The sequence below is a fragment of the Theropithecus gelada genome, chromosome 12, assembly GCF_003255815.1.
Source record: "Theropithecus gelada isolate Dixy chromosome 12, Tgel_1.0, whole genome shotgun sequence".
Lineage (NCBI taxonomy): Eukaryota > Metazoa > Chordata > Mammalia > Primates > Cercopithecidae > Theropithecus > Theropithecus gelada.
This window is the reverse complement of record NC_037680.1, coordinates 107,899,412-107,921,205: the sequence shown is the minus strand read 5'-3', so window position 1 is coordinate 107,921,205 and position 21,794 is coordinate 107,899,412. Positions and strand designations below refer to the sequence as shown.

The following is a 21,794-nucleotide window of genomic DNA, read 5'->3' as shown; positions in this document are numbered from 1 at the left end:
TCATTGGGTACAGTGAACACTGCCACCTGTGCAAGGTCCATTATAACATTTTTGTTTGCATCCTCATATCTCAGCTCCCACTTATAAGTAAGAACATAATGATATTTGGTTTTCCACTCCTAAGTTACTTCACTTAGAATAATGGCCTCCAGCTCCATCTAAGTTGCAGCAAAAGACATTATTTCATTCCTTTTTATGGCTGAGCGGTATCCCATGCTGTATATATACTATATTTTCTTTATCTGCTCATTTGTTGATGGGCACTTAGGTTGGTTCCAAATCTTTGTAACTGCAAAATGAAAACATGTGTGGGCATGTGTCTTTTTCATATAATGACTTCTTTTCCTTTGGGTGGATGGCCAGTAGTGGGATTGTTGGACCAAATGGTAGTTTTACATTGAGTTCTTTAAGGAATCGCCATACTGTTTCCCATAGTGGTTGTACTAATTGACATTGCCACCAGCAGTGTAAAAGTGTTCAACGGTTCAGCTCATTTCTTCTTCTTCTTTTTTTTTTTTTGAGACGCTCTGTCACCAGGCTGGAATGCAGTGGTGCCATCTCTGCTCACTGCAACCTCCATCTCCCGGGTTCAAGCGATTCTCCTGCCTTAGCCTCCTGGGTAGCTGGGATTACAGGCATGTGCCACCATGCCTGGCTAATTTTTGTATTTTTAGTAGAGACAGGGTTTCACCATGTTGGCCAGGCTGGTCTTGATCTCCTGACCTCCTGATCTGCCCATCTTGGCCTCCCAAAGTGCTGAAATTATAGGCGTGAGCCACTGCACCCAGCAGCTCATTTCTTCTTAAAAAAATAAACCAGGCCAGGCACAGTGGCTCATGTCTGTAATCCCAGCACTTTGGGAGGATGAGGTGGGTGGATCACTTGAGGTCAGGAGTTCGAGACCAGCCTGACCAACATGGAGAAACCCCGTCTCTACTAAAAATACAAAATTAGGCGTGGTGGCACGTGCCTGTAATCCCAGCTACTCGGGAGGCTGAGGCAGGAGAATTGCTTGAACCCAGGAGATGGAGGTCGCAGTGAGCCGAGATCGTGCCACTGCACTCCGGCCTGGGTGACTAGAGTGAAATTCCATCTCAAAATAAATAAATAAACCATAGCTGGGCGCAGTGGCTCACGCTTGTAATCCCAGCACTTTGGGAGGCTGAGGTGGGTGGATCACCTGAGGTCATGAGTTCGAGACTAGCCTGGCCAACATGGTGAAACCCCATTTCTACTAAAAATACAAAAATTAGCTGTGTGTGGTGGCGGGCGCCTGTAATCCCAGCTACTCAGGAGGCTGAGGCAGGAGAATTGCTTGAACCCAGGAGGTGGAGGTTGCAGTGAGCTGAGATTGCGCCACTGCACTCCAGCTTGGGTGACAAGAGTGAGACTCCATCTCAAAATATATATATAAGTAAACCACAGCAATTACATATAGTGACTTGAGGAAGAAATTACTCTCTTCAATGGCTACAGAGTTCACTGCATTTTTGACAAAAACCGTAGATGACAAAACCCAACACACCTTTCATCAGAGGACACATTCTCATTTTATACATAATCAAGAAAGGAAAAAAACACTGCCAATTAAACTATAATATGCCACTAACTGTCAGATACACCCTAATAGCAAAGATGTTAAAATGGGGGGGACAGTGTATCTTCGACTCAATGAAATAATGTTAGAAATAATCAGTATTGACTTTACTCTTTGAATTTGAGTTTGGAAGTTATAACAATATATTATTCAGGTGCTTCATGCCTTGTAGGCTGGATTCAATGCCATTATAAATCCAAACAGAAAAAAAAGCAAGACATAAGTCAAGAATATGAGAGAGTATTTTCAAACTTAACACAACTCTTTCATGAGAGCATTAAGACTACATTCACAGAGTAAACTGGCAACTCAAAACTCAAATTGTATTGCCTGTATGCACAACAGATGAATGTATAAATCATTTTCCCAGGGTCTGCTGCTATGGTTTAAATGTCCCCACCAAAACTCATATCGACATTTAATTGCCAATGTAGTAGTATAGGGAGGTGGGAACTTGAAAAGGATATTAGGCATTAATGGATTAATGCCATTATTGCTGGAGTGGGTTAGTTATTGTGTGAGTAGGCTCCTGATAAAAAGACAGCTTCAATCCCCATTCTCTGTCTCGCATGCTCACTTCTGCCTTCTGCCTTTTGCTTTGGGATAACTCTTGCCAGATGCTGGCGCCATGCTCTTGGACTTTCTAGACTCAAGAACTGTGAGCACAATACACTTGGATTGTTTATAAATTACCCTATCTGTGGTATTCTGTTATAGCAGCAGGAAATGGCCTACAACAGCTGTTTAATCAGTGAGCGTTCAGAGCATTTGGTACTCCACTCAGTGCACACATTGTGAAGTTTAACCACAGCTTTACATTTTTACAGCACTCTGGATAAAAATTCAACCAAATAACAAAATATAGTACCCTGTTAACATGTGCCAAATTCAAAATCCTGATCCTCCTCCTGTCCAGTGAAGACTGGTGCAGATACAGACAGGAGGGGCAAGGACAGAAGAGAAAGCCCATGTAGTGACTACTTGGTGCCAGGCGTGGGGCTAAGGACTTCCCACACGACTGTACGTAATCATCCCAACAACCTCCCGAGGCAGGCGCGACTCCTTGCCCAGATGAGGAGGTGCCTGAGCCTGAGTAACTTGCTTATGGTGACCCGGCTAATGAGTGGTAGAGCAGAGGTTAGAAAGCCAGTTTATTTTACCCTAAATCTCATACTTTTCCCACAGGATCAGTAGACCTATCTGGTCCAAAACTGTACGTAAGTACTGTGTTCAAGACATTTTTCGTCAGGCCCAGATGTAAACAACCTGAATTTGCTTATCTACCTTGTCCCTCCAAAGTCATATTCAGTTTTCAGGACGCATGGCAAGCAGTGAGGTGAGGTAAAGAGTTGGGAATTTGAGAAAAGGAAAAACGGCAGAAAAGAGCTCCAGAGATGATGAACCAAGCAGTTCTAACTTGTCTAGAACTCTTCACTAGAAGCAAAAAGTAGGCCAATGCCTAAGGTGAGCAAAAGAGCTCATGAGCTCAAGGCTGACATAAAGTTACGATACTGAAAATGTGTATAGAAATTAAAGCTTCCCTCATCTACTGAGATCATTCCCTAGAATTGAAGGCCATGGCCGGGATCTGGCCCACCTCTTACCAACCTGGTTGTGGCTATGACAGTCCAAGAGGTCGTTGCTGATGTAGGCCTGCAGAATGGTCTCCCTCTGCTCTCCGGGATGGGATGTGGTCAAGCGCTGGAGCAAGGAGAAACAAAAGCAGCGAGACCTAAGTCTTACCATGGAGAAAAGTTTCACAGAGCAGGCGTGTTTTAAATGGCAGTATCAGTAACTACACATTTAAGCAAACAAAATAAGTAATATTCAGCTGGGGAGGTGGTGGCAAGTTAACCGGCCAACCAAAACAAGAAATTTTGATGTGGGCCGGGTGCAGCGGCTCACGCCTGTAATCCCAGCACTTTGGGAGGCCAAGGCAGGCGGATCAAAAGGTCAGGAGATCGAGACCGTCCTGGCTAACATGAGGAAACCCCGTCTCTAGTAAAAATACAAAAAAATTAGCTGGGTGTGGTGGTAGGCACCTGTAATCCCAGCTACTCGGGAGGCTGCGGCAGGAGAATGACGTGAACCCACGAGGCAGAGCTTGCAGTGAGCCAAGATCACGCCACTGCACTCCAGCCTGTGTGACAGAGTGAGACTCCGTCTCAAAAAAAAAAAAAAAAAAAGAAAAAGAACCTATCATGTGCTTCCTAATGGGTGACACAGGGAGCCAATTTATACATGTGAACTCTTCAGAGAAGTGAGGCAGCAAAATGCTCAGACTGCAAGTGTGCAGATAGGGAAGAGCTCATCCATGCCCAGAGAAGCATTTCTTGTATAAAGGGGCTCAGAAGCTGGCCCCTGCAGGAAAGGCTGTCTATTAACCAGCACAGGGGAGCGTGAGTATGGTGGGGGACAGGGAAGTGAGGTCTAGCTCAGGGAAGTACAATACAGGGCACAGTGGCGTGGGCTCAGTGGGAGGGGCCCAGGGCTCACTGTAGAGCACTCTGAATGCATGCTCCGCCAACAAATTCACTCTATCCTATCCTATAGGGAATGACAGAGTGATACAGTGCATGTGCCTATGCGTGTGTGTGCATGTGTGCATATGTGCATGTATGAGTGTAGAGGTAGCTGGCTAGAATTTTGTAGATTTTAGAAAGCCATAAGTCTGTCATTTTTACAAGTAAAAATTTATGCAATGTCCACAGAGCTAGTATAATGGCTGTGTGTATGTGTGCACATGGGTGTGTACAGGTGTGAGGTGGGATACGAAAAAGCACGTAACAGAGTAAGCAAATATCCTTGCTCTTTCAGGAAAATCCTACTAGATAAAAATCCTGAGGCTGTAAGCCCTGCTTCTAGCCAAAGAGAAGCTGGATGTGCAAGGAATGTGCTAGTTCTTAGCATGGGCAAGAGCACAGGCCAGAGCATCAGACGCCCTGGGCTGGAAGGAGAGCCGGGAAGGCCTCCAGAGCAGGCACTGCCAACAGACGTGACCATCATGGCAAGGGTGTGCCTGGAATGTCACACTGGGGTGCTGCTACCCTTCTGTTGAATTCACTGAGGTTGAAGCAGAGGCAAGAAGCCGGGTGGGGGCACTGGAGAGGGACACAGACAAAAACATTAGAAACCTGTTCACCTTTCCTGGTTGTTTTGTGAGGATGTCACTCTCTCAGCAAAGGAATACCCTGCCTCAGCAAGAGGCTCAGGAGTAGCACGGACTGAGAGGAAGTGCAGTGTCAATAAACCAAGAGCCATATAAAAGATGAGTTTGAGAGTTTGAGCAGAGAGAGACAAATGGCCAGGGAGGAGACGGCCACTGTTGGATGACTCATGCTGCCCCACCCACTCCAGTCCTGACCCAAACAAAACCAGAGCAGACATCACTGCTTGTCCATAGGACTCTTCCTGTGGATCCTGGATACGTCGTCCGAGTCCTCAAGACGTACTTCAGGAAGCACTATCATAGAAGCATGCAAGTGAGAACTGTTTCTATCCACAGATGGGAAATTGCTAAGGATCCTCATGCCAAGATACCTTGAAATTCGGGGGTCCATGAAGGTGTCTGATGCTAATGAATTAGAATGAACTGTTCAGTTAAAGAACTGCTGGCTCAATCAATGTTGGCTTGAGTCAGCAGTTCTCACAGTGTGGTCCAGAGAACCCGGAGAGGTCCCCCAAACCCTTTAGGGGGTCTGCAAGTTCACAATTTTCATAATACTAAGATATGACAATGCCTTTTTTGTGATCAGTCTCTGGGAGGCTATATGAAGTGTGACACTGACAATCAAACCCAAAGCAGATATAAGAATCCACCTGTCTTCCATCAAGCCAGACATTAAAGACAACTGCAGAACAATGCTGCTTTTCTCACAATTCTGTTGTTGTTTGGAAAGTAGTATTCATCACAAAAAATGTTATTTATGTTAACATGTCATTCATTATTGCTCATTTTAAATGAATTAATAAACATATACTTCAAATCTTTAGCGTTTTGTTTTCGTTTTTTGGTTTTTTTGAGATGGGGTCTCACTGTGTCGCCCAGGCTGGAGTGAAGTGGTGTGATCTTGGCTCACTGGAACCTCTGCCTTCCGGGTTCAAGCAATTCTCCTGCCTCAGTCTCCTGAGTAGCTGGGACTACAGGCACCTGCCACTATGCCTGGTTAATTTTTTGTATTTTTAGTAGAGATGGGGTTTTGCCATGTTGCCGAGGATGGTCTTGAACTCCTGATCTCAGGTGATCTACCTGCCTCGGCCTCCCAGTATGCTGGGATTACAGGCTTGAGCCACCATGCCCAGGTAAATCTTTTCAGTTTTAATTTCAAATGCTGCAAATATTGGTAGACAAAATTCACATAAATGAAAGCTCTCTGAGGTCCTCAGTAATTTTTGAGAGTGGAAAGGGGTCTGACACTAAAAAGCTTGAGAACCAATTGCTGACTTCAGCTGCACTCAATCTGAACACTAGGGAGAAAAGTAACGATGGGGACCAGGCCACTTCCTTTAGGCCTTGTGAACAGGAGTTCTTTCCTTGGCGCCTCTCCAGGGTGCCCACACGGCAGTGCCTGAATACAGAACCTCTGTGGGACTGTGATCAACCCTGACTCCATGCGCTCACACGCGGCCCCCACAAGTAGAGTGGGGCTCATGGCCAGGAAAGGGCTACAAGCAGGTGCAGTCTCTCAGGCCTTGCAATTCATTTACCTAACTCATTACATCACAATTGCCATAATATAGGAGTTTCTCAAAGGAGGCCCAGGCTATCTTCAGAAGTGGCTTTCGACTTCCGCTTTTGGTGTCAGCAGACAGCGGAGAAGAATGATTTCTGGAAGATGGGTTAAAAGATACAAGCAAGGTAGCCAGCCAAGAAACCAGCACTGGTTTGGTTTTGTTTTCTAACTTTAAGACAAAGGTACCTACCCAGCGTAGAGCCTGCAACAAGAAGGCTTTCAAGCGGTCACTCCCCAAAATCAAATCCTTCTTCAGTTTCTCATAATCCAAGGAGGGCAGTAATGGGACATCCTTCAATTTCCTACTCAGCAACACAAGTTCAAAGAGAAAGAAAAGGGCAAAAAGGCATGTTCGTTACACCTCCTGAGCATCATGACACCCGAGCTAGAGCCTGCTGTTCCCCTGGGCTCCCAGCATGACCTCCCGGCTTCCACTTGGAGGGCGAGCTGGGTTCTGGCCTCCTACCTCAGCTTCAGCCAGCTCAGCTCTGCCTGTTCTGTTGGATGGACTTAGGTTCTGTTTAACATTTTTCCTAAAACAAGGAGTCTTTGTCTGAATAGATTTAGAAACCCCTACATTCACCTTCAGGCAGACCTCCCTAGGATGGGGAGGAATTCACCTTGGGGGCATCTTGACTTTCCACCGAAGTTCTGTTTAGAATTCTGGACATAGTTCAAAGACAATTAGCATCACCAGGCCCCAAGAGTTCTACCTAAACACCTGAAGCCAGTGTTCCTCTCAAGCCTGAGCGACTGGACTGGGGGAATATGAATGACAGTCAGAAAACAAGTGTGAAGAGTAAGTAGGCAGAGGCCAGGCATGTTGGCTCACGCCTGTAATCCCAGCACTTTGGGAGGCCTAGGCAGGTGGATCACCTAAGGTCAGGAGTTCGAGACCAGCCTGGCCAACATGGCAAAACCCCATCTCTACTAAAAACACAAAATTAGCCAGGCATAGTGACACATGCCTGTAGTCCCAGCTACTCGGGAGGCTGAGACAGAAGAATCACTTGAACCCAGGAGGTGGAGGCTGCAGTGAGCCGAGATTGCACCACTGCACTCCAGCCTAGGCAAGACACAGCAAGACTCTGTCTCAAAAAAAAAGAAAAAAAAAGAAAAAAAGAGTAATTAGGTGGGTGGCTCAGCCCTCCGAGGAGGTAGAATGCGTGGTCAGCAAGCAGCATGGGAACATAGGCAGGAGATGGGTTGTAGGACAATTTGCAGACCCTCCTTAGGGAGACTGCAAAGACCTCTGGGGAGCCAGGTTTCAGTGAGGAGAGACCTCAGATTTGAGATCCACACAGCTCAGACTGCCCCGCCACTCACCTTCGGTCAGCCAGAAACCAAAGGAATCACCTCAGCCTCCTTGTTGCTAAAACAAGTGTCTTCACGCTTTGTTTTTTGTTGTTTTATTGTAGAAAAGAAGATTAGAGGACATGGAAAAACTGGTGAAACTAAATGAGCTTTGCAGTCTAGTTTACTTTATCAACGATGGTTTCCTCATTTTGGTGTAATACTACACTATTACGCCAAATGCTAAGTGTTGTATATGTATTAACTCATTTTGATCCTCACAACAATCCTAAAATAGAATTACTATGATTCTCCTCATTTTATAAGTGAGGAACCAAGGCACGAAGAAATTATATAAGTAATCCTCGGTCCCAGGGAGGGTAGCAGGAGTGGGCTTTTAACCCTAGCAGTCTGTGCAGTGATACTGCTGCCAAAGTGGTAGGAGAGAATAAAGTGTGGGGTCAAGGTCAGACTCAGGCAGGGCTGAGGGAGGAGGAATGCTGTGGGCATCTCAGGTGTGTGAGGAATCACACAGCACCCCTATCTTCCCCTTCTCCCCCGCAAAGCTGGCTCAGAGGGTCCCAGAAGCCACCCTGGTCCTCATGTCCAAGTCAAAGGTTCTCAACTCCCTTGTCACCACAGCATCAGACACTCCCAAGGGGGACAGCCCAACTCATCAGGACACGAGTGCTCAGGCATACACAGGGCTGCCCATGGCCCTGATCACAGTGTGAACCAGCAGACAACACAAATTCAGACAGTGCAACACTCTGTGGATTGCACTATGATAGTAGATAATAGATTACATTTATTTCTATACAATACTATATGAACAATTCTACAGTTATTTTCGTTTGAGGCTTCCTTACCAAAAGAATAGAACTAACAATATAAGATGGCCGGGCACGGTGGCTCACACTTATAATCCCAGCACTTTGGGAAGTCAAAGGGGGTGGATCACTTGTGGTTGGGTGTTCGAGACCAGCCTGACCAATATGGAGAAACCCTGTCTCTATTGAAAATACAAAATTAGCCGGGCGTGGTGGCATACGCTTGTAATCGGGAGGCTGAGGCAGGACAATTGCTGGAACCCAGGGGGCAGAGGTTGCAGTGAGCTGAGACTGCGCCACCGCACTCCAGCCTGGGCAACAAGAACGAAACTCCGTCTCAAAAAAAAAAACAAAACACAACACACACATGCAATAAAAGATAATTCTAGTTTAACAACATTACTTATAAGTACTCGTATTTCCTTTAATATTCACATGTAGCTCTAGCTCAAAGGCGTTCCTCTAAGATAGGCTGCTGAGTGTTTATTAAAGACACTTTGAATTCCCGTTTTACACATTGCTGTTCTCCTTAATAAAAATTCCTAAGAGTAGTTACTTACACGGGTGCCAAGGAGGCTCGTAACATGGTGGATGCCTGGGGGGAAGAGGACAGAAGAAAACAGATGGTGTTAAACACTGATAGCAATGCACGGATCCCAAATCACCCTAATAGCATGTAATCAACAGATGTGCAAGTTAGGTTTTTTTTGTTTGGTTTTTTTTGAGACGGAGTCTTGCTCTGCCGCCCAGGCTAGAGTGCAGTGGCCCAATCTCAGCTCACTGCAAGCTCCGCCTCCCGAGTAGCTGGGATTATAGGCACCCGCCACCACACCCGGCTAATTTTGTTTTGTATTTTTAGTAGAGACGGGGTTTCACTGTGTTAGCCAGGATGATCTCCTGACCTCGTGATCCGCACGCCTCGGCCTCCCAAAGTGCTAGGATTACAGGTGTGAGCCACTGCACCCGGCCCAGATGTGCAAAGTTTTAATCCACCAGGATTCACCAACCAAAGTCACACATGATGTAAAAATCAACCCAAACTAAAGTTACACACCACTGATCCAGCTCACAGCCTACCAGCCCTAGTGTGATGTTACATCACTCCAAGTAAAGCTCTGTAGAGGCTGCTCTGCCTATGGAGTAACCATTCTTTGATTCTTTTATTTTCTTTAGAAAAAAACAAAAGCAAACAACCAAAAAAAAAAAAAAAAAAAAAAAAAACCCTCTATAAAAAACGATGGGTTCCTGTCTCTACTAAAAATACAAAATTAGCCGAGTGTGGTGGCGCATGCCTGTAATCCCAGCTACTCGGGAGGCTGAGGTAGGAGAATCGCTTGAACCCAGGAGGCGGAGGTTGCGGTGAGCCGAGATCACACCATTGCACAAGAGCCTGGTCAACAAGAGCGAAACTCTGTCTCAAAAAAACAAAAAAGAAAAGAAAAGAAAACGATGGGTTCTCCCTAACCAAACTCCCAGGGGCATTTCAAGCTGCCTAATTAAATACATTATGAAGAACAAAAGCAATATGAATCATTACATTATTCTGGCTTTTTTCTTTATTAAGATTTTCTCAGCCGGGCGTGGTGGCTCAAGCCTGTAATCCCAGCACTTTGGGAGGCCGAGGCAGGCGGATCACGAAGTCAGGAGATCGAGACCATCCTGGCTAACACGGTGAAACTCCATCTCTACTAAAAAATACAAAAAAAACTAGCCGGGCGAGGTGGCGGGCGTCTATAGTCCCAGCTACTTGGGAGGCTGAGGCAGGAGAATGGCGTAAACCCGGGAGGCGGAGCTTGCAGTGAGCCAAGATCTGGCCACCACACTCCAGCCTGGATGACAGAGTGAGACTCCGTCTCAAAAAAAAAAAAAAAGATTCTCTTCAAGTATAAAAATGTGCACTTTGTACCAAGTCAAACATTCTAGAGGTGTTTAAAAAATATTAACAACTCCTCTTCCACCCCACTCTCTTATAATTCTGATCCTGTCTATAGGCAAAATCATTGCCTACTTTATGGAGATTCTTGTCCCATTTATGGTGGGGGTGTGTGTGTGTGTGTGTGTGTGTGTGTGTGTCTTTTTGCCACTTTAGGCAGTGCTGTATTACGTATGTACTAAAATACATTTGAGAAACATATAAACAGATACAGTGTGTGGTGCTTGTTTGAATTGACTCAAACCAATTGTAAAAAGATATTTTGAGAAAATAAGGGAAATCTGAATATGGAGTGGACTGGTATTAGATACTAAGGAATTAGTGTTAACTGTATTTGGTGTTGTGGCTATATGTTTGTATATTAAAGTCTCTGATCAGTTAGAGATGTATATTGAATTATTTACAGGTGACATGACATGTTTGGAATTGGATTTTAAAGAACTCCAGGGTGGGGGCAGGGAATAAGTAGAGGAGAAGAAAGAAAGCAAGATTACTGAAATGCCATTTATTGATCAAGCTGGGTGATGGTCACTTGGAGACCCATTTTATTATTCTCCCCTCTTTGCGTGCATGAAATTACAAAAGCCTTGTTAAAAATGTTATTTATTGTCATTTAATGATACTTAATTTTTTTTTTTTTTTTTTTTACAGATAGGGTCTCACTATATTGCCCAGACTGGTCTTGAACTCCTGGGCTCAAGCAATCCTCCCGCCTCAGCCTCCAGAGTAGCTGGGATTATGGGCGTCTGCCACCATGCTTGTACTTACTGATACTTTGTTTTGTGAGCTAAGCTAGACTTCCAAAGTCTAGATCAAAGGGTATGTGAGTTTTAATTCTGATAAACATTGCCAGACGCCCCGCACTGAAGGAGAGCTTTCCTTTCTCATTATCAGTACTGGATCCTATCATTCTAAAACTTCCATCAATTCGATGGGTAGAAAACAGTTTACTTTCTTAAATTTTAGTGATATTGCCCATTATTTTTCATAGACATGACCTGCTTTTTGACTTTGCCTTCATGCCTTATGTGATACCAGATTGTTTTCATGGATTTCAGTCCTGCTTCAGAAGGTCTACCTACCTCAAGGTGATATACACATTCTCTCAATTCTTCTAACATTTTCATAGCTTTATTTTTTACATTTAGAGATTTCATCCTTCTGGAGTTCATGCTACTGTGTTTTCCTCTGTGGTATGAGTGACGCATGCAACTTTGTTTTCTTGTTCCCTGAGAGCCAGTTATGCTGCGCCATGTAAGTCCCACCCAGGCCATCCAGTATCACCTCAAAATGCTTCCATCAGTACATCTTGCTTCCTTCCTCTCTTTTTCTTCACCTCCTTTTTGTTCTTCCTTTTTCAATTTGAATGTGAACACTAAGGTGGAAGGAACGTCATCTTCAGGCCCCAGAGCTCCCTACAGCCTGACACCAGCTGCTTCACACACTTCCTAGCCCTGACAGCATCTGACTCCGTGACCCATGAAATAAACCACCCCTTTCCTACCTCCATTGTCTGCTAGGTATACAACTTTCCTTAGTTTTATTTCTGGACTCTGCAGCCCCCTGCTACTCAAAGTGTGCTCCTCAGACAAGCAGCATCATCCAAATCTCATTGAAAATGCATAATTTTGGGTACCAACCCAGACCTCCTGAACCAGAACCTGCACTTCAGCCAGGTCCCCAGCGGATATGTCTGCACAATAAACTTGGAGAAACCCAACTCTGGTCCATAACTTTTTTTTTTTTTTTTGAGACACAGTCTCGCTCTGTCGCCCAGTCTGGAGCGCAGTGGCACGATCTCAGCTCACTGCAACCTCTGCCTACCAGGTTCAACCCAGCCAAACCGTGCCCAGCCAAGCACCACTTTTAAATGGCTCAGATCAGCCAGGCATAGTGGCCCTGGCCTGTAAATCCCAGCACTTTGGGAGGCTGAGGCCGGCAAATCACTTGAGGTCAGGAGTTCCAGACCAGCCTGGCCAACATGGTGACACTCCATCTCTATTAAAAATACAAAAAATTAGCTGGGTGTGGTGGCGCACACCTGTAGTCACAGCTACTCGGGAGGCTGAGGCAGGAGAATCGCCTGAACCCAGGAGGCGGAGCTTGCAGTGAGCTGTGATCACATCACTGCACTCCAGCCTGGGTGACAGAGCAAGATTCCATCTCAAACAAACAAACAAACAAACAAAATTTAAATTTAAATTTAAAAAATGGCTCAGATCATGCATGTATGTTTTTATACTTTTTAACCCTTGATTGCTTTAATAAAGAAATTACCTATTCCTGTTGTTGGCTTAAATAGTGAGTTTAGAAATAAGTTTGAAATGTCATCTAAATTATTCACCTAGCTGGGCACAGAGGTTCATGCCTGTACTCCCAACACTTTGGGAGGCTGAGGCAGGAGGATCACTTGAGCCCAGGAGTCTGAGACCAGCCAGAGCAACATGATGAAACCCTATCTCTTAAAAAAAAAAAAAAAAAAAAAAATTAGCGGGGCGTGATGGCGTGTGCCTGTGGTCCCAGTTACTCGGGAGGCTGAGGTGAGAGGATTGTTTGAGCCTAGGAGGTTGAGGCTGTAGTGAGCCAAGATCACACCATTGCACTCCAGCCTGGGCAACAGAGTGAGACCCTGTATCAAAAAAGAAAAAAAATATTCATTTAACACATTACAGAGACCAAGAAGCTAAGATAACAAGTCAGATGGGTCAAGTAAGGACACGGCCATACTAAAATATTAGCATGGCTGGGAGCGGTGGCTCATGCCTATAATCCCAGCTACTTGGGAGACTGAGGCAGGAGAATCACTTGAATCTGGGAGGTGGAGGTTACAGTGAGCAGAGATCACACTGCTGCACTCCAGCCTGGGCGACACAGCCAGACTCCATCTCGAAAAGAAAAAAAGAAAAGAGAGAAGAGAGAGAAGAGAAAAGAGAAAAGAGAAAAGAGAAGAGAAGGGAAGAGAAGAAAAGAAAAAGAAAAGAAAAGAGAAAAGAAAAGAAAAGGAGTGGCCTCCTCACTCTCTACATCCCCCAAAGTATCAGCTCCTACTGATTCCATCCTACAGCTGCTACCTTCTCTCCAATCCCTGTGCCAGGGGCTTCGTTCAGGACTTCTCTCCTTTGAACTACCACGTTAGCTTAATAAGGATGTACTCACTGATATTTATGGAGGACTCACTAGTCACCAGGCACACCATTGTAGGGACTTTATACATATTAACTCATTTCATGCACTGTCATTTCCACTTTCAGATGCACAAACACAGGGACTGAGCAACTTCCCCTAGAACAAGAATCTAATCAGGCAATTGGGTCCCAAAGCCCACATTTGCCCTGCTTCAGGTCTCTCCTCCAGCCCTCCTTCCACACTCAGCACAGGGGTCTTTGTAAAAATCGCATCTGCTCAGTCTCATCTCAGGCCCCCTCAAGGCTCCAGTCACCAGTTCCTCTCCCTGTTGGCCCCTCGCTCCCTTCAGCCTCCTTCACTCCCCATCCTCCAGAATAGCTCCGATCTTCCCTGGCCTTCCATGTTCTCAGGGACCATTTCCAGCCTCACCGTCTACCCTCCCCTCTGGGAGCATGGGCTGGCACTGATTTTCCTCGGCATCCCAAGTTCTCTGCAGCGTGCACGGCAGCATTTTCCACACTGTGCACTAGCCATGTTTCCTTTCCCTCCAGTGCTTCTCAGCTGCGAGTGATTTTGCCCACAGGGGATATCTGACAATGTTTGGAGACATTTTGGGTTGTTAAAAGTGGGAGTAGCGCTACTGGCATCTAATGGAGGATGGCCAAGAATGCTGCTAACCAACCTACAGTGCAACAGACAGCCCTACAACAAAGACATCAACAATCACAAGCCCCAAAACCATCCATCACAGTCAGGATCACCAATCACAGAAAAATTTCCCTCACTGAGCTAACAATGGGTTCTGAACACAGAGTGGACTCCCCCTGCTACGCAGGCTCTGACTCCAGCCCACTCCAGCCCAAGTGAGTGCTGTCTGATTTCTAGGATTTCAGGCTGAGAGCCCAGGGAAAGGCCAGCAGGCCTGGGGCATCAGAAAAAGGACTGTGCTCCCAATTACAATGGATCTGCAAATGCACATGGTGGTCTCCCGCCCGTGGAGGTGCGCACGGGTGGGCGGTGATCTCCCTCCCGTGGAGGTGCGCACGGGTGGGCGGTGGTCTCCCTCCCGTGGAGGTGCGCACGGGTGGGCGGTGGTCTCCCTCCCATGGAGGTGTGCACGGATGGGTGGTGTTCTCCCATCTGAAGAAGGCTGGGTCAAATGCAGGGGCAACGCTTTTTACAGTGCTGGTGAAGAATAGTGGAACAACTAATGTAGCAACCTATCAATTATTCACTAGGCACTTGCCTTGTGCCAGGCTCCCTTCTAGGTTCTCTGGAATCTTTGGGTAGGATGGATAAATGTCTACCTAAGCCAAGGTGAAACAGCTGCGTTTCTGCCTCCACCCATCCCCTCTCAGCCACAGGAGGACCTGGGGCCTGCCTCCCAGAGCAGCTGCTCCCCATGGCTGGTGTCATGATGTGGGGAGGTGGGCAGTGGGGCCACACCAAGCTTGGGACAGCTCTTGTTGACTAGCAAGATGGGGACTTTCTAAGAGAAATCAGCAGGAGGTGTCAGGTAAGGAAAGTGTTCCTGGGTCCAACCTAACTGGAGACTGACTGGGTTCAGCAAGGGTAACAGTTCTCCCGTGGGACTTCTCGGGAGTCTCATGTTGTGCTGCTGTGCTGGGAATCTCATTGTACGGCAGTTCACAAGCTTATTAACTCCCAGGCTGTTTGGCTGTGGGGCAGGGAAATCCTGCGGGATGGGCATTTGTGGGCATAGGCTTTGGAAAATGCTGCGCTAAGTAGAGACAGCAGCAGGATGGGGCAGGGGTGTGTGGGCCAGTGAGGGGCAGAAAGTAAGTGTCGGGGCTAGACCCCAGCAGAGGCTACCAGTGAGCCCCCGAAGATGAGGCCATTTCTGCCAACCCCTTCTTCTCTCCCTACTCACATGGACTAACACAGAGCACTGTGGCTGGGCAGGCTGTGCAGGGTCACGTGGGTAAGGAAGGTAGGGCCCCTTGACCTCAACAGAGGTTCAAATGCCCACAATGGAACCCTTGAGGCAATACGTCAGTCAGGGGACTGGAGAGGCGATGGAGGCCCAAGCCAGAGGCACATCCCCATCAGATGGGGAAGATGCTGCTATGGCCCACTCTTTTTGGTTTTTTTTTTTTGAGACGGAGTCTCATTCTGTTGCCCAGGCTGGAGTACAGTGGCATGATCTTGGCTCACTGCAACCTCTGCCTCCCAGGTTCAAGTGCTTCTTCTGCCTCAGCCTCCTGAGTAGCCAGGATTACAGGTGCACACCACCATGCCTGGCTAATTTTCGTATTTTTAGTAGAGACGGGGTTTCACCATATTGGTCAGGCTGGTCTTGAACTCCTGACCTTGTGATCCGCCTGCCTCAGCCTCCCAAAGTGCTTGGATTACAGGTGTGAGCCACTGCGTCTGGCCTTGCCAGCTTTTTAACAAGGGACGCTTGCACGAGATGAAAACCACTTCACCCTAAAGAGATGACGGTGTTGAGCAAGAGGGTAATATGATCGGACGCCTGTAAGACACCTGAGTCCTTCCTGGAACCTGAAGGGTACAAATAAACAAGACACAACCAGAAAGGCCACTTCAGGTCCCATGTGACAAATGACCAGCAAGGTAAGAGCTTTAAGACCAATTAGGAAATGTGACATTAAGCCAGGCGAGAACTGTGGAGAGCCTGAACAAACACAAAAACAACAGCAAGGTGGGCAGGAGGGGAGGAAGCTCTTTCCGATCCCATAACCAGGCAAAGGACATAGAAAAACCTCAGAGGCTTCCCAGGTGTTCCCTGGAGTGTCTTTCACTGAGATAGGAAATTCAGGAGGGGAGACCACCTGTGTGGAGGAAAAGCTGAGCCCGATTTGGACACAAATCTGGTGAACCTGTCATTCATGGGGAGGCCAGGAAGTCTGGGTTTGGAGCTCCGGAAAGGTCTCCGCTGATGGCCGGTCACAGCTCTACCCACTGGCTGAGTTATTAATACAAAGGTGTTTTCTTTTTTGAGACAGAGCCTTGCTCTGTTGCCCAGGCTGGAGTGCAGTGGCGTGATCTCAGCTCACTGCAACCTCGGCTCACCGCAACCTCTTTCTCCCAAGTTCAAGTGATTCTCGTGCCTCAGCCTCCTAAGTAGCTGGGATTACGGACGTGTGCCACCACGCTCAGCTAATTTTTGTATTTTCAGTAGAGATGGGGTTTCATGATGCTGGCCAGGCTGGTCTCAAATGCCTGACCTCAAGTAATCTGCCTGCCTCAGCCTCCCAAACTGTTGGGATTACAGGCTTGAGCCACCGCACCCAAACTACAAAGTTGTTAAACCCTCTCATCACCAGGTTGGTCTGGGTATGCAACAGGCATTGGTATACAGGGTATAGCAGGGTCGGGGTGCTGGTTGGGAGACTCCTCAATACAAGGGCGTTGCACCAAGGAAGATGGCCTGGACACATGGCGGCAATGTGGGGAAAGCATAGGCATTTGCCAAGATGTAAGAAAATCACACTGGGGATAAGGCAAGGGCTGAAGATGCTGAGCTTCAGGCCAGAGCCATAAGCCACATAACAGGAAGCTGCTGACAAAGATGGCTGAAGTGGAAGCAGGTGCCTTACAAGACCCACATGTCCTGGGCCTTTTTACATTTAATGCTATAGCATCTATCACAAAATCAAAACCATTTTAATGCAAATTAAAATCACAAGGCTGGGCATGTTGGCTCACGCTTATAATTCCAGCACCTTGGGAGGCCGAGGTGGGAGGATTGTTTGAGGCCAGTAGTTCAAGACCAGCCTGGGCAACAAAGTGAGACCCTGTCTCTACAAAAAAAAATTTTTTTTAATTAGCCGAGTGCGGTGGCGTGTGTCTGTAGTCCCAGCTGCTTGGGAGACTTAAGGCAGGAGAAGCACCTGAGCCCAGGAGGTCGAAGCTGCAGTGAGCCTGGGCGACAAAGCAAGACCTTGTCTCAAAAACAAAAAAAACCTTGTATGTGTTGGTGGGAATGTAAATTAGTTTAGCCCCTGTGAAAAGCGGTTTGGAGGTTTCTCCAGAACTTCAAACAGAACTACCATTTGACCCAGCAATTCTATACCCAAAGGAAAATAAATCGTTCTACGAAAAAGACATATGTACTCATATGTTCATGGCAGCACTATTCACAATAGCAAAGCCATGGAATCAACCCAGGTGCCCATCAGCATGAACTGGATAAGGACAATGTGGTACATATATACAATGGAATACTATGAAACCATAAAAAAGAACAAAAGCATGGCCTTTGTAGCAACATGGATGTAGCTGGAGGCCATCATCCTAAGCGAATTAACATGGGAAAAGAAAACCAAATACCACAGCTGTCACTTCTAAGTGGAAGTTAAACACTGAGCACTCAAGGACATAAAGATCAGAATAACAGATAACTGGGAACTACTGGCAGGGGGAGGGTGGGAGGGGCAAGGTTTGAAAACTAACTCTCAGGATTATGCTCACTACCTGGGTGATGAGATCATCTGTACCCCAAATCCCAGCGACATGTAATTTGCTCATGTAATTTGCTCATGCACAAACCTGCACATGTACCTGCTGAGCCTAAAATAAAAGCCAAATAAATAAAGTGTTTCAACTTTTATTTCCAATGGGGCCTTATCTGGAGTCATTGAAGAAAAAGAGCATTAATTCTCAAATGGGCCATCTTTCTAAATAAGGATGCATTTAAATGGAAACCTCCCCATCCAAGGAATCCACAAACCCAGAGGTGCCACTAGGTGGGATGTGGGACTCACTCAGGGGGCAGGAGCTCAAATTTCTACCTTAAGAGTTGGCACCAGACTCTGGCTCCTGGTCAGCCTCCCTTCTACCCACTCCTGCCCTGCCCTTAGGGCAGAGGCTTGGTGTGGGGTGGACGGCCCCCCTTCGTGGCACACCTTTTCTCCAGCGTCTCTGCATTCACGTTTGCCCAGGGGGAAGAGGGGGTGAAGAAGAGAAAGACCAACCAAGGCACTTTCAACTGCTCCTGGCAGGAAAAATGTGTACTACACCACTAGAAACAGCAGAAAACAGAAAAGCCACCTAAATGTCTGATGGAGGAATGCTGTTCTCAAATTAGAACTCTAAAAGATAAAGAAAATATACACATAAGTAAAAATTAATGATATATACTTAAAGGCTCTAGAAGGATGCACATGAAACACAGGCAACAGCTTCCCAAGGGAGGGCAGGATGCGCTGAGCGAAGGGAGGAGATGGGTTTTGTTCCATTTACAGATAAAACGGTATACTTTCTAGCTAACACATTTGTGTAACGCTAGCCCTAACCTTAACGCTAACCCCTCGTGCCCAGGGCTGACTTTCAATACATCACAGCCAGGGAGCTGCTCTGCCACGGGCAAAACCACGACAGAAACCCCGACAGCAGAATGTCATCCAGGAACAGCCTAGCACTGCGTTTCCTGCAAACAAACACACCTGTGAGACTTGCGTAATCTTAGAAAACAAGAAACTCAGCCTCTTGTGCCCTGAGGGATAAGTTTCTTCCTTACTTCTTATCACTAAGTTGATGATAATATAAAATCTGATTTCTCTCCTATCCCAGCAAGCCACAGGCTCTGATAAGGTAAGGACTACAGTAAGACAAATGGGTTGGAACAGCAATACATGGAGTCAAACTCAAAAGGCCACCTGGGACAGCTCTTGCCTCAAAGAAATGAATCCCGTCATTACAAACCCTCTGGGAGTGCCTAGATACCTGTGCCAGCTTCGATAACATGGGCAGCTTTCTGAACACAGCTACTGGGTGTGAACTAGGTGAGGGCAGAACCACACTTCTTTCCTCTTGTGGTGTTTCTACTGTGAGGTGCTCTGTCGGTGGGAGCCTTCCTCTCCAGAGAGGGGTGACTACCAGGACTTGCGAGGCAGGGGCAGAGCTGGCATCACTGCCCTGCCTGTCCTCTTCTGCTCCGGGCAGAGCCCACCAGAGAAGACGTGTCAACTCCGCTCCTCTGTGCCGCCCTCATGGCAGCCACAGCAATGGCAGCAGGCTAGGCTTGGCCAGAGCTGTCCAGGACTGTGCAAGAACGCTTCTGTAATTCCCAGGCACAAGAGTAGGACCCCACCTGCCTACAAACAAAATCCACATTCTCAGCCAAGTGTGGTGGCTCACACCCATCATTTTGGGTGTGATCCCATCCCATCATTTTGGGAGGTCAAAGTGGGAGGACTGCTTGAGCCCAGGAGTTTGAGACCAGCCTGGGCAACATAGTGAGACCTCATCTCTACAAAAATAAAAAATAAAAATTAGCTGGACATGATGGTGCAGGCCTATAGTCCCAGGTACTCAGGAAGCTGAGGTGGGAGGATCACTTGAGCCCAGGAGGTCAAGGCAGCAGTGACCCCTGATCGTGCCAATGCACTCTAGCCTGGATAACAGAGCGAGACCCTGTCTCAAAAAAGAAATAAGATCCACATTCTCCAATATAAGCTTTGTCAGCACCAACAGTGATATTTTCAGCTCCATTTTCCTTTCCTCTTTTGTCCTATATTTCAATCAGTTCAGAACTCAGGGGGAAAGAGGGGCTCTATTTAAGGGCCCTTTTGAATTTTGAACAGCAAGTAAGTTGGTAGAAGCCCAGATTCTTGTTAACTGCCAGATATAAAAACCAGTATCAAGTGTACCAAACTTTATAGACACCAACGGCTTTGTGGCAGGGCCCAGCCAAGCTCCTTTACAGTATGTAATTAGCAGTAACACTCAAGCTCAACAGAGCACCTGACGGCCAGCTGACCTGAGACCTCTCCGCGAAGGAGGCTGATCTGTGCCACGTATTTATCTTGAAATTGATGGTCTTGGCCGGGCGCGGTGGCTCAAGCCTGTAATCCCAGCACTTTGGGAGGCCGAGGCGGGTGGATCACGAGGTCAGGAGATCGAGACCATCCTGGCTAACATGGTGAAACCCCGTCTCTACTAAAAATACAAAAAACTAGCCGGGCGTGGTGGCGGGCGCCTGTAGTCCCAGCTACTCGGAGGCTGAGGCGGGAGAATGGCGTGAACCCGGGAGGCGGAGCTTGCAGTGAGCCGAGATCGCGCCATTGCACTCCAGCCTGGGCGACAAAGCGAGACTCCGTCTCAAAAAAAAAAAAAAAAAAAAAGAAATTGATGGTCTTCTGTTGGGCCCTAGAGTAGAATTTATCCCCTTAAAAACTTATTAAAAAAGCAAGCAATCTTCTCCTTCCAAATACTAAATCCTATCAGTCCAGTCACTGGACGTTGCATCTAAACTGTTTCTTAATTTCCTTCTTCATACATTGTAAATCTGAACTCGAGACAGATATCATAAATCAACTTTATATATGCATGCATAGTCAACAACAATATTCTGTTATATTTTGACAATGACCCCGCCATCCGCTTTTCATCATTTTGTTAGAGAAATCGGCTAGAATTTTTGCAGCTTTTATTGTGTGTTCCTAAGTCAATGATTCAGTAGAAGGAGAATGGTATCACTAAGCTAAACATAACTCATCCTCCCTTCCCTGGTTTCCAGTGGTTACACAGAGTCTGTATTTTGCTGCTAATGTAACAGTCAGGGGTGGTGGGACTGTCTCCTGACAGACGGCATTGATAACTTCTTGCGGGATAACCAGTTATGTCGTACTCCTGCTCCCTTTTAAACCGTGCTTAATAACATGTCATCAGTTTTTTCTTTCTTTTAAGACAGGTTCTCACTCTGTCACCCAGGCTGGAGTGCAGTGGTGCGATCTCCTCTTGCTGCAGCCTCCACTCCTGGGCTCAAGTGATCCTCCCACCTCAGCCTCCTGAGTAGCTGGGGTTACAGCCATACACCACCAAGCCCAGCTCATTTTTTTCTTTTTTTGAGACAGAGTCTTGCTCTGTCGCCCAGGCTGGAGTGCAGTGGAATGATCTCAGCTCACTGCAAGCTCCGCCTCCCAGGTTCACACCATTCTCCTGCCTCAGCCTCCCAAGTAGCTGGGACTACAGGCGCCCGCCACTACGCCTGGCTAATTTTTTTGTATTTTTAGTAGAGACGGGGTTTCACTGTGTTAGCCAGGATGGTCTCAATCTCCTGACCTTGTGATCCGCCTGCCTCGGCCTCCCAAAGTGCTGGGATTATAGGCGTGAGTTACCACGTCTAGTCTAATTTTTGTATTTTTTGTAGAGATGGGTTTTCACCATATTACCCAGACTGGCCTCGAACTTCTGGGCTCAAGCAATCTGCCTGCCTTGGACTCCCAGTGTTGGGATTACAGGTGTGCACCACTGTGTCCGACCAACATCAGTTTTAAATAAACTGGATACATCAC

At 46.8% G+C, this 21,794-nt stretch overlaps 1 protein-coding gene across 5 annotated transcripts in view; it reads right to left on the bottom strand.

Annotated features, from left to right (window-relative positions):
* Positions 1 to 21,794, bottom strand: part of ARMC9 (armadillo repeat containing 9) — a 181,235-nt gene that overhangs the window by 116,974 nt on the left and 42,467 nt on the right. For all 5 annotated transcript variants that reach the window (XM_025405229.1, XM_025405233.1, XM_025405232.1 and 2 more), the window contains 3 exons: positions 9,014 to 9,048; positions 6,521 to 6,632; positions 3,206 to 3,298 (listed from right to left, as the gene is read on the bottom strand). In XM_025405229.1, coding sequence (XP_025261014.1) covers positions 3,206 to 3,298; positions 6,521 to 6,632; positions 9,014 to 9,048 — 240 coding nt within the window. The remainder of the gene's footprint in view (positions 1 to 3,205; positions 3,299 to 6,520; positions 6,633 to 9,013; positions 9,049 to 21,794) is intronic.